The 12,598-nt window shown below is 38.6% G+C and overlaps 1 protein-coding gene across 2 annotated transcripts; it reads left to right on the top strand.

Moving 5' to 3' along the window:
• Nucleotides 1–2,881: 2,881 nt before the first annotated feature.
• LOC115725096 (26S rRNA (cytosine-C(5))-methyltransferase NOP2B) lies at nucleotides 2,882–7,825 on the top strand. 2 transcript variants are annotated; one of them, XM_030654520.2, is made up of 17 exons: nucleotides 2,882–3,468; nucleotides 3,567–3,742; nucleotides 3,842–3,905; nucleotides 3,982–4,115; nucleotides 4,540–4,623; nucleotides 4,732–4,806; nucleotides 4,888–4,959; nucleotides 5,047–5,120; nucleotides 5,336–5,388; nucleotides 5,695–5,804; nucleotides 6,063–6,131; nucleotides 6,224–6,298; nucleotides 6,518–6,610; nucleotides 6,709–6,788; nucleotides 6,871–6,970; nucleotides 7,098–7,408; nucleotides 7,542–7,825. In XM_030654520.2, the coding sequence occupies exons 1-17, from the start codon at nucleotides 3,195–3,197 to the stop codon at nucleotides 7,585–7,587; spliced, it is 1,890 nt and encodes a 629-aa protein (XP_030510380.1). In that variant the 5' UTR covers nucleotides 2,882–3,194; the 3' UTR covers nucleotides 7,588–7,825. The 2 variants fall into 2 exon arrangements, with proteins under 2 accessions (XP_030510380.1, XP_060973041.1); XM_061117058.1 differs by having other exon boundaries at nucleotides 2,935–3,468; nucleotides 3,570–3,742.
• The last annotated feature ends 4,773 nt before the right edge of the window (nucleotides 7,826–12,598 follow it).

Genomic DNA, 12,598 nt, shown 5'->3' with positions numbered 1-12,598 from the left:
ATATTCAAACTCCGGGTTAAATGGGTTCAAAAATGCGAGTATGCAAAAGTGCATTATCATAGAGATGCGAGTATTCAAGAGTTCGCCATGAAAACTCGCTAGTATTCAAGTGTCAAGCAATCATTTTCAAGAGAAAATACCATATTCTGTCTAAATTTTTGATTATCTCTATAAACCTTATTCATTTCGTAAAATCCAGAATGCATGAGAACATTCAAAAAAAATTATTATAGAGAAGGAAAACACTAATCTTCAATGTAATTATTTCTGAGATTGCTCTTGCAGATGATCGAGTCTTAAAAATTATTTTCAATTAGCAGAAATTTGAAATTTTGAAGAAATTCTCAAAGTTATTTTGGGTAAAGAAGAGAAAGTAAGAAATGAGAGGGAAAATGAGTAAGGATCAGTTTATATCTGTGGTGATTAAATACAAATACTCCTCATTCATTGGGATACAGATACGTGGCAAGAGAATGCCTAAGGTCTCCCAATCCAACGGTCTCCAAAGAACAAGTCTGCACATACCCCAAAGGGTCTTGATAACGTGGCATCTTAGAGGAATAAAGTAATAATTACAATCTTCTTTCTGAGAACCTCGACAAGACAACCAAAAGTCACCATCTCATGACAACAACTCGCCTGCCTCTCTCGAATAGTTTCCCTAATGACACGGTTTTCAGTCGCGAAACTAGGGGCATGTGTTATAGTGCGAATTTCTTGCCTAGAAACTTGAGATCAATCCCCTATAAAATTGACACGTGGATCCAATCCTCAAGGATGGATGAGCTGTTAATTAATGACTCACCAAGATTTGATCTCGCTTGAACCAAACTCACGAGATGATGCGGCCTTGATAGGGTCTAGTCGCATACTATGCCTCACATAGAATAAGATAAGTAGGACCGAGAGAGATTTATATAAGTCCCGCATATACTGACACATATGCGATGACTATGCAGCCTTCTTTTGGGACTAAGTAAAGATCATTTATTTATGTAATGACTAGTCCAAATGACAAAGCGTGTTCAATAACTCGATAGGGACTCGTGTGTCTCATGTTGTCGACACATATGAGATGTCCATATATACAATTCTTAATAGAATGCAAACATCCTAGTACGAGGCTCGTTAGCCTTTTAGAACGCACCCAAAAATTGCGAGGTTGTGTAGGAATATGAACATGCAACTTGCACCCTACAGGTCACATAACACTTATTAGAATAGATTAAATTGTTCTCCATTTATTCTTTTACGTTTATTCTAATTTAATATTGTTATTAATTGTAAAACGATCTTATAATCGGTCAATTATGTGTAACTAAAATGACATTTACTTTGTATATAAAGGGGCGATCCAAGATGAATAAACTAAGCAGAAATTATTTTGCAATAATGGACTAAGTAGACCGTGATCTGACTGAACGAATATATTCTCTTGTGTTCATTTTACTTTTCTATTTGTTCTATCGTTTGGGCAGTCTCTTTTGAATACTCGCTATTCTAAGCAGGGTATTTGTTATTTTTCTTTTAATCATTTATTATTTATTTACTTTTTGGTGTTGTCCAAATTCCTCCGACAACAAAGACGTTATAGCTTTATTGTCTAAATTCGAGGAGCAGTTTTGTCCCATGTGGTTCACGTTGAGAATTTAGCAGCTCATTGTTAACATATTTTTTGGTTAGACAATGAGCTATCCTAGATCGAGAAAATATCCTGCGCTGATTGTGAATATCTGAATTGTAAATTCATGAGTGATTCTAATCATAATGTCAAAAAAGAAAAAATTGATACAATTTTATTACTTAGTTATCATCAAATAAAATACATAATTTATTTCATATAATATAATTATGAGTTTTTTTTTATTATTTTTACACATCAAAATAGTTTTTTTTTTTGTATTTTTATGGAATTCTACATAGAAAATCTTATTGCAACTAACGGAGCAACCTAAATTGCAACCAAAATCAACCCACATAGAAAGGGAAATTTGAATTTCTATGCTTACATTAGGGGATAATTTTTTCCCTAAACTTAAAATAGGGAATATTGGTAAAATGGGATAACATTTTCTTAATTCCCACAATACCCCCTCATTTGAAACTTGATGCCCTCTCTCTCTTTCGCCTTTCTTTCTCTCTCGCTCGGTGCCGCACCCACACACGCAGACCACCCACCCACGGCAGACCACCCACCCACGGCAGACCACCCACGGCCGACCGGACCATGTGACCCACGGCCGATGGCCTGATATTGGGGTCCGATGGCTCGGTCCGATTCCTTGGGCCCGATGAGGCCGATGGACCCGATGGCCCGATGGCCCTGTCCGATGGAGCCCGATTCCTTGGGCCCGATGGGCCCGACGGGTCCAATTCTTTGGGCCCGATGGGTCCGATTCTTTGGGCCCGATGGGTCCGATGGGTCCGATTCTTTGGGCCTGATGGGTTCATTTTACGTTTAGGGGAAAAGATGGGAAGAGAGGAGTTGATGTAATTGGGGGAGGGTATTTTGGGAAAAACAATAAAGTTGTCATATATTAAAAATATTGGTAAGTATAAGTTTAGGAAAAAATTTTAAGGTAATGTAAGCATAGAAATTCAAATTTCCCTATAGAAACCATTAGAGAAACTACTTTAGAAACTCAAATAGTAAATTTTTTTAAAAAAAGTTAAAAATAATATATGGTAATTTTTTTATAATTTAAAATTTTTTAAACATTCGCCTCAAAATACAGGTTATTTACTAGTAACAAAATGTGACGAAATAGGAAAATTTGTAGTTACTTTGATAATTTGAGATAATTTTTTTACTAAAAAAATAATTATGGATAAATATTCTATTTATTTTATAAAATATATACATCTAATTTTTTATTATCTAAGAGTGGCTAATTTTCAATTATTATATGAAATGGTTTCATAAAAAAATGGAAGAAAAATGTGGATTAGGTTTTAGTAGGGTTTATTAGGGTTTCAAATTCATTCGAAGTCGTAAGACAACTCCTTGTCTCTCTCTCTCCGTTACTCCATCTCTATCAGCGGTGCCCTAGATAGATTATCAAACTCCTTCACCAACTGATCGGAAGAGGAGGAATTCCGTTTGAGTATAGGCCATTGGGTTGTCGAACTCGGCTTCATTACCACAATTACCTCACTCTCAGACTCACAGGTACGGTTTCGACCAGCTTTGTTCAATGGCTGGAGTTGCTCTTCTTAATAAGAAAAAAGGTGGTAAGGCCAAGGCCAATGCCCAAAAAGCTTCTCTAAAAAAGAAGCAAAGTGATGATCTTTTCACTGCTAAGAAGTCCCAGAAAGAAGACCATTCTGATGTCTCCTCTGATGAAGAGGAAAACGAAGAAGAAATAAAGGGTTTTGAAGAGTCTGATGGAGATGATGAAGATGACTCTGATTTGGGTTCCAACATCTCTTCTGATGATGATAATCCTGAGACTGATGATTTCCTCCAAGGTACGTTGTATTATTGCTTATGTTGTTGTTGCTGATAAATTAAGAAAGACTCACTGCACTGGATTATTAACGATTTTTCTCATTTATTGTTATTGTAGAAGATGGTTCAGGGGCTGATTCAGGTTTGGATTCGGATTCTGATTCGGATGGAGATATTGAGGCCAAGTCAAGAGCTATCGATGAAGAAAAGCAAAGGGAAGAGGAAGAAGCAATGGAAGAAATGCAGTTGAATATTAAAGATGAATCCGACGAGTTTAGGTTACCTACTAGGAAGGTTAGTGTATTTTTGAATTTGTTGTATAATTTAATTATGTTGGTTTAATTAATTAACATTCAGTACCTTCATGCTGAGACTTTGTTACTAATGATTTAGGAACTTGAAGAAGAGTCTCAAGGACCTCCTGATCTTCAGAATCTCCAGAGGAGAATCAAAGAGAGTGAGTTCTTTCGTTGTTTAATACAATTTTGTATGACAAACTTGATAATTCTAACCAAGTTTAATTTTTTTATTAGTTGTTCGAGTGCTCTCAAATTTTAAGGCTTTGAGGCAAGAAGGGGCAACAAGGAAAGATTACGTTGATCAACTTAAGAAAGATTTAAGCACTTCCTATGGATATAATGAATTTTTAATTGGAGCTCTAGTTGAGGTATTAACTATATTTTTTTAACTATTGCTATTACTTTTGCTTACCCTAATGAGACTTGCTGCTGTGGGTGGGAATCAGCCATGAACCTTACTAATCATTAACTGAAAAATGAACAAAGAAATGTTTCTCTTTCTTAAGCATGTGTTACTTATCCATTTGACTGAGAAAATATGGCGAATTCCTTTGCACAATTAGTTTAAAATCAAGAAGGGCTGTCTCAATTTTGTTTCATGTCTCTATCCTCGTATCTTTTTGTTATTTTATAATGGACTAATAAGCATGCCTAGGGTGTAAATTGAGAGCCTTGTTTACTTGAGTCCCATTGATAGAAGTTTGTAGATATTAAGCCATTAGAGGAAGTATGTAGATATTTCTATTTATTTTTTTTCTGATTCTAATTAACAATTGTACTCTGTTTTTTTAGATGTTTCCTGTTGTTGAATTGATGGAACTTCTAGAAGCTTTTGAAAAGCCTCGACCAACTTGTCTCCGAACTAACACTTTGAAGGTGTGTGGAAGCATTATTATTATTATTATTATAATTTTGATTACTATATCTCTATTACTTATGCCTTGTTCTAAAATTGACAAATGTTGTCTTTGAATTTATTTTTAGACTCGAAGACGGGATTTGGCAGATGTTCTAATTAATAGAGGAGTAAATTTGGATCCCTTAAGCAAGTGGTCTAAAGTAAGTTACTTTTTATTTTGTTTTTTCCTTTCTCTGCTTTCATTTTTTGCCTTGTTATTTAGGATTTGAGAACCTTCACAGGTTGGACTGGTTGTGTATGATTCACAAGTTCCTATTGGTGCAACTCCAGAGTATATGGCAGGTTATTACATGGTATGTATTTTCTTCTCATTCAATTTTTTTTCGGCAATCTTGTTTTTTGAATACTTGGTCATTTATGTTTTATATATGTTTGTTTAGCTCCAAAGTGCAAGTTCCTTTTTGCCTGTCATGGCCCTAGCACCACAAGAAAAGGAAAGGATTGTTGATATGGCGTAAGTGCTGAACTTTTATTTACTTATTCATAATATATCTTTGCTTGTAGTTAATCAGAATACGCCTATTCTCTCTGTTCGGATGAGAACATGCTTGTTGTGCTGTAAATATTTGCGTATTTTTCATATTTCACTTGTACTTTTTACAAATTTACACAATGTTGTGATTATTGTCATTGGCTATACTATCTGATTACAATTCTATCTTGTTGCAGTGCTGCACCTGGTGGTAAAACAACTTACATTGCCGCTCTAATGAAAAATAGTGGTATTTTATTTGAACTTTTTTCCATTTTCATTTATTTACTCTGTATTTATAACGTTGTTTTGACCTAATTGCATTGTATAAAACTAAACTAGAATAGGTTGGTTACACAGCCAAAAAGTGATCATAAATATGCTATTAAGTTCTGAACTTTTTTTGCTTCTGTTTCTCTACTTAGTATCCTATATTTAGTTCTCTTTGCTTGAAGTGCTCTTTTTTTTTTATTTTTTATTATTATTTCTAAGTTGCGGAAGATTCCAATTATCGTGGTTCCTCTTTATCTCAAGTACTCTGTTATAAATTTATCAGGAATGATTTTTGCAAATGAGATGAAGGTGCCAAGGCTCAAGTCACTCACTGCAAATCTGAATCGCATGGGTGTGACCAATACTGTCGTCTGCAACTATGATGGAAAGGAGGTTAATTTTTGTCTTTGTATTTTTTTTAATTCACTTTCTATTTTATTCTGTCTAATTGTTGACATTGAGAACTGCTGGATTCTTTTCTATATTCTGCAGATTGTACTCATTTAATTCACAGAAATTAATGTTATTCTGAAAATCCTTTTTTTATTTCATGTCTAATCATCACAAAATCATGTTGTGCTGGAGTCAATGTGATTAAAATTCAATTATAACACCTTCTGTTTGCTTCGCCTCCTTTTCATTTTCTTCCAGCTACCTAAAGTTTTGGGTATCAACTCTGTTGATAGAGTGTTATTGGATGCTCCTTGTAGTGGGACAGGGGTAAGTAGCTGCATTATGTGACAATAGATTTCTCTGTTTAGCCAATTACCTTGTTTTTCTCTTGAGTAAACTAAATCAGTTGTATTTTGCAGGTTATATCAAAAGATGAGTCTGTTAAAATTACTAAAAGCTTAGATGAAATCCAGAAATGTGCACATTTGCAGAAGGTACAAGGAAATGCTTTGCTATAAATAGTGCTCTTATGAATACTAAAATCAATGCAAGTAGTGTGTATGAAATTCACCTAAAAGCTGTATTCAAGACCCACTAATCTTGACCAGAGTGTCACAGAACTCATTAATTTTTTTTTCCTTCCAACAGTTTATTTCTTGTTTGTTTTATTTATTTAAACCTGCGTTACAATTTTGTGTATCATTTTCCTGTAGCAATTGCTACTCGCCGCAATTGATATGGTTGATGCCAATTCAAAATCTGGAGGGTACATTGTTTACTCCACCTGCTCCATAATGGTTGCTGAGGTTTGTTAATGATGCATCTTGCAGATTTCTTGTCGTGCTGTTGCTGTCTTTCGTTTTCCTTCTCTAGTTTACTGCTAACTATTTTGCTGTCGTTGCAGAATGAGGCAGTTGTTGACTACGCACTCAAGAGAAGAAATGTTAAGCTCGTGCCATGTGGGCTTGACTTTGGGGTTCCAGGGTAAAAAGATGACTCTCTCCTTACTGCATACAAGAGGGTTACTGCTCAATTGGTTTATGTTTCTAATGTTTCTTCTTAACAGGTTTATTCGGTTTAGAGAACAGCGATTCCACACATCTTTAGAGAAGACAAGGCGTTTCTATCCTCATGTTCACAATATGGATGGATTTTTTGTTGCAAAGGTATATATATTTGATTTATAAACTCAACATTTTTTAGGTTTCAGTTGTCACCTGATTATGTCCCAAGGCCAAGTCCCTATAAATTTATGTTTAAGTTGCTGATGTTCTCTTTTGTGGTATCTTGCAGCTCCAAAAGATGGGCAATGTAAAACCAGCCAGTGAATCATCAGAAGCAACGGAAACAGTGGAGCAAGATGTTGAACCTAACGAAAATGGCGATGATGAAGAAGCAGCAACAGAAAAAGATGTTAAAGAGAATTCGAAGGATATCAAGATCGCCCGAAAAGAGAAAAAGGACAGTGTAAAAGAAAACAAGGTTATCAAGAAAGATATTACTGAAAATGGGAAGAAAGATGTCACTCAAAATGGGAAGAAAGAATACCCTCCCCGAGGCAGGAAAAGAAAATTTCCTTCAAGAGAGGAACTCTCGAGAATCAGGTGAAATATTACTCCTAATGCTTTCTATTAAAAACTCCATTGTTAGAATATTAACTCTGGAATCTTGTTGATGAAAAATTATTTATCTTATCATGGTGAGACTGACATAGATTTCTTTGGGTTGTCTTTTTAGGGAAGAGAAAAGAAGTGCTTTGAGGCATAAAAAGTCTACCCACTGACCACTCTTTGCTGTTGTTGGCCTTCTACAAAGTCCAAAAAGTTTTGTTTTATCTTTTTCCTTTTTTCTCTCAACCAAGAAAAAACTGTTACAAAAATTTATAATTTATTACAACAACGAACAACAGTAATGTAGTTTTTTTGGGTCTCTCTTTAGTGGCAGAAATGTACAAGATTTTGGTACCCGAGTTCGTTGTACTGTTATTAGGTTTGTATAATAATCATTATTATTTTTCTTTATTTGATATGCATTTTAGTTCAAAAACTTGTCTTTAGTTTATTAAAACAAGTGATTACGTGTATCCACTATCCACAGGTACACATAATTTATGTACTTGAAGTGGGTTTCGGGAAGAGGGGTGTTAGACACGCCTTCTTCGAGACAAGGCCAATCTCCAGCCGTTTCCAGCAATTTCATTCAACACATAAAAACCATACAAATTGTTCTAAGGGTTTATATACCCCTGCTACCGAAATTACAATTGAAAAAAAGAAAGCAAATAATTGTAACAGAATTCTCCAGCAGCTGCCTCTCATCTTTGCTCCATCCTAACAAACTCTTTGAGCCATCGGGGTCGTACACGCACCCGTGCTTCACGCGCTTGCACTCTCTGTCCATCAACTTCTGGCTGGTTCTCTATCTTCTTCGCGTTGTTCACCTCTTCACAGAACTGAGTTGGTTCTTCCTTGCCATTTGCTTGTTCAATCCACCCTTCTAGCCTTTCTCGTATTTCCTTTGGGTTAAGTGCTATTGGGCTCTCGAATTGGGCTGGGCTAACACTACTCCCCTGCTCGAAAATAACCTTGTCCTCAAGGTTGGAAAACCCGTATATCTGACAGAATTGCTGAAAGTCTTCCCAAGTGGCATCCTCCGGGGCACATGAAGACCACTGAACAAGCACTTGTCTTTGGCCAGCATTGAGTCTTGTGGCGAGAATGGCTTGTGGAATTACCACTGGTTTGTTGTTGACAGCATGCTCTGGTAGTGGAAAACAAGGAACGTTGGAGTTGCCATGGAACGGTTTCAGCTGAGAAACATGAAAAGTGGGGTGAATTCGACTGCCCGCGGGTAATCCCAGAGTGTACGCCACTGCTCCTACACGAGCTACAATGGGAAAAGGACCAAAATACCTTCTACACAGCTTGTTGTTAAGACGCTTGGCCACCGTTCCTTGCCTATATGGTTGTAACTTCACCAAAACTAGTTCACCCGGCTGAAATTCAATATCTCTTCTGTGCTTGTTTGCTTGCTGCCGCATACGGTTTTGAGCTTGGAGTAAGTTGTCTTTTAGTTGCTGCAAAATAGTGTCTCGGGTGAGCAGATCGTTTTCAACCGCCTGAATAGTAGTGGAGCCTCTAGTATAGGCCGGAATGGTTGGGGGACTTCGACCATAAACTGCCTGAAAAGGTGTCATACCAATAGCAGAATGGTGGCTTGTATTATAGTGATATTCTGCCCAGGAAAGGAACTTGCTCCATTGTTTTGGATTGTCTGCTGTGAACGCCCTCAGATATTGTTCCAAGTATCGGTTGGTGACTTCAGTTTGCCCATCGGTTTGTGGATGATATGCGGAACTCATTTTCAACTTTGTGCCCATAAACTCAAACAATTTCTTCCAGAAAGTACTAGTAAAAATGGGGTCTCTATCGGAAACAATAGATCTTGGCAAACCATGTAGACGAATGACCATATGGGAGAAGAGATCAGCTACCTTGGTGGCTGAATAATGAGTCGGTAATGCACCAAAATGAGCATATTTGGTGAAGCGATCAACCACAACCAAAATATTAGTGACCCCAAATGAATTAGGCAAACCAACAATGAAATCCATGGATAAATCCTCCCATACCCGTTCCGGCAATTCCAACGGCTGTAAAAGTCCATAAGGGGCAGCGGGTGAATATTTGACTGTTTGGCAAACAAGGCACGCTTGTATAAAGCTACGCACTTCCGACTTCATCCCGGGCCAAAAGAAATTCGCACTTAATCGTAAAAATGTGCGTTCGATACCTGCGTGTCCACCCATCTTCGTCTCATGAAATTCTCGAATAAGTTGCTGTTTAAAATTGGAGTGAGAGCTGACTCGTATTCGCTGCTTGTAGTACAGTAACCCTTCGCGAACTGAATAGTCGGTTGCCGGTAAGGAACCAGCAGCAAGTTGTTCGTGGATGTGCCGAAGTTCAGGACATGTGGTGTTTTCACGCCTCAGTTCATCCAGAAAATCAAAATTAACAGAGGAGATAGCAGCTGTAAGAAGTGATGGCGCAGTATCATAACGCCTAGAGAGTGCATCTGCCGCTGAGTTCGTTTTGCCAGCCTTATATTCGATGGAGAAACTGAACCCAATGAGTTTCCGTAGAAAATGCTGCTGTTCAGGTGTTTGTATCACTTGGGTGAGCAATTCTTTTAAGCTTCGATGATCTGTGCGGATGATAAAGTGGCGGCCTAGTAAGTATTGTCGCCACTTAGTTACAGCTTCGACAATTGCCCTTAGTTCCCGTAAATAAGCTGACGTACCCACAAATTTGGGACCTAATTTCTTGCTGAAAAAAGCAATTGGGTGATTTTCTTGCATTAGGACTGCTCCTATACCGACATTTGAAGCATCAGACTCAATGACAAACACTTTGGAGAAATCTGGTAAAATAAGAACGGGAGTTTCTGTCATGGCTGCCTTGAGCTGAGTAAAAGCTAACTCAGCGGGTGTCGTCCATACAAAATTATCTTTCTTCAAAAGCTCCGTTAAAGGGGCGGCTATGGTTGCATAATGTGCTACAAAGCGACGGTAGTAACCCGTTAAACCCAGAAATCCCCTCAACTGTTTGATAGTGCGCGGTTTAGGCCACTCTATCATGGCTGTGATTTTGGAAGGGTCGGCCCGCACTCCTTCAGCTGAAACTAAATGCCCCAAGTAATCGATTTCCGACTGGAAGAACTTGCACTTGCTGCCTTTAGCAAAAAACTGGTGTTCCCGTAACTTCTGTAAAACTAGGCGCAGATGGCAGCGATGTTCTTCGCCAGTCTTGCTGTAAACCAAAATATCGTCAAAGAAAACTATAACACAATGACGAAGTAGTGGTTTGAATACCTGATTCATGGTGGCCTGGAATGTCGAAGGGGCATTAGTAAGACCAAATGGCATAACCCGAAACTCGTAGTGGCCTTCATGAGTGCGAAATGCCGTTTTATGAATATCCCTTGAGTCCATACGGATTTGGTGATACCCAGCCCGCAAATCCAGCTTCGAAAATACAGTTGCTCCACCCAATTCATCCAACAATTCGTCAATGGTCGGAATAGGAAATCGATCCTTGATAGTAATGTCATTTAGTGCTCGATAATCAATGCAAAAGCGCCACGATCCGTCCTTTTTCTTTACTAATAAGACCGGTGAGGAATAAGGACTGTTGCTTGGTTGGACGAATCCATATTGTTCCATCTCGCGAACCAATTTTTCAATGATATCCTTCTGAAAGTAGGGGTAGCGATAAGGCCGTACATTCACTGGTTTTGACCCTGGTTGTAAGAAAATACGGTGATTCGTCAATCGGTGGGGCGGTAGCTGTGTAGGTTCAACAAACACATCTTGAAACTCAAAAAGAACACCACGTCCGTGCACAGGGAGTTGGGTTTCCATAGCTGTAATCTCCTTATTGATCACAGGTTCCTCTTGTGTAACTGTTGCTAGCATGAACACATCCTGTATATCCCCTTCTCTACACATAACTCGCAGTTGCGCGGATGATAGTTGGTGATCTCCCGAAGGCATCATACCAGCCAGTTTAATCACGTTGCCCTTCCACTGAAATTCCATCGTCAAAGCTCGGTGGTCATGTATACAAGGTCCCAAGGTTTGGAGCCATTGCATACCCAAAACAACATCCAATCCCCAAATAGGAAGCACATACAGGTCAACCAAAAACTTGTGCCCTTGGAGAATTAATTCCACACCCTTACACAGTTGAGAACACCACAGGGAGTTGCCATTTCCCATATACACCTTAAATTTCTTTGTATCTTCACATGCTAATCCCAATCGAGCCGCCAAGGCTTCCTGGATAAAGTTATTGTTGCTGCCCGTGTCAATTAACACTTCCAAAGTCTCAGTGCCCTGTTGCGCCGTAATACGAAAGATGCGCGGATTGGACGAATTGGCCAATGAATTCAGACTCACTTCCTCGGTGGACTCATCATCTACTTCTTCAAGACCATCAAGATCCTGAGGAAGCATTGTTGTATCTGAATCTTCATCACCGTGAGTGCAGAGAATAAGAACACGGTTTTTGCATTTATGTCCGAAACTGTACTTCTCATCACAAGTAAAACAAAGCCCCTTATCCTGTTTCTCCTTGATCTCAGTAGGTGACAACCGCTTAACTGGTAGTCCCGAAGAACTTGGTTTGTGTAATTTTGGTGGCACTGCAACAGTAGAGTTAGGAGAAGTTATAACAGATCCAGTCGGGCTCTGACCTGTTGGTGGTGAAATCGGAAACCTCGGAGACCACCCTGTACGATTGCTCGCCGTCTTACCGCGCCCCAGTAAATCGTCATGCCTATCTTCAAATAGTTGAGCCTTAGCCATGGCATCAGCTAAGTCCACCGGTTTTGATAACAACAGTTCCCTCCTAATCTCATTCTTCAGACCCCATACAAAGAAATTCAGGAAAAATTGCTCGGATACGCCAGAAATCCGAGTCATAAGCTCTTCAAATTCTGCTCGAAACTCAGCCACACGTCCCGTCTGAGTCAATTTTGCTATTCTGCCCAAAGGATCTTCATACACCGAGACACCAAATCGCAATCGCAATGCTCGTAAAAAAGAATCCCAATCAGAAAACCCACCTCCCTTCTCCATCCACTGAAACCAGGTAGATGGCGGTCCTTCCAGGTGAAAGGCAATCAAAGACAATCGAGTACTTGGGGGAACTCCATGTAAGTCGAAAAACTTACTGATCTTATACACCCAATCTTCAACGTTATTACCATCAAACCGATGCACTTTCACACGCATA

Source organism: Cannabis sativa, chromosome 6 (assembly GCF_029168945.1).
Source record: "Cannabis sativa cultivar Pink pepper isolate KNU-18-1 chromosome 6, ASM2916894v1, whole genome shotgun sequence".
Lineage (NCBI taxonomy): Eukaryota > Viridiplantae > Streptophyta > Magnoliopsida > Rosales > Cannabaceae > Cannabis > Cannabis sativa.
This window is presented reverse-complemented; position numbering and strand designations above follow the sequence as displayed.

Bases quoted from the DNA above. Each gene is read 5' to 3' on its own strand.
- LOC115725096 (XM_030654520.2), top strand. From the start codon at position 3,195: ATGGCTGGAGTTGCTCTTCTTAATAAGAAAAAAGGTGGTAAGGCCAAG. The intron at 6,132-6,223 runs GTAAGTAGCTGC...TGTATTTTGCAG, and splicing joins CTCCTTGTAGTGGGACAGGG to GTTATATCAAAAGATGAGTC. The intron at 6,611-6,708 runs GTTTGTTAATGA...CTGTCGTTGCAG, and splicing joins GCTCCATAATGGTTGCTGAG to AATGAGGCAGTTGTTGACTA.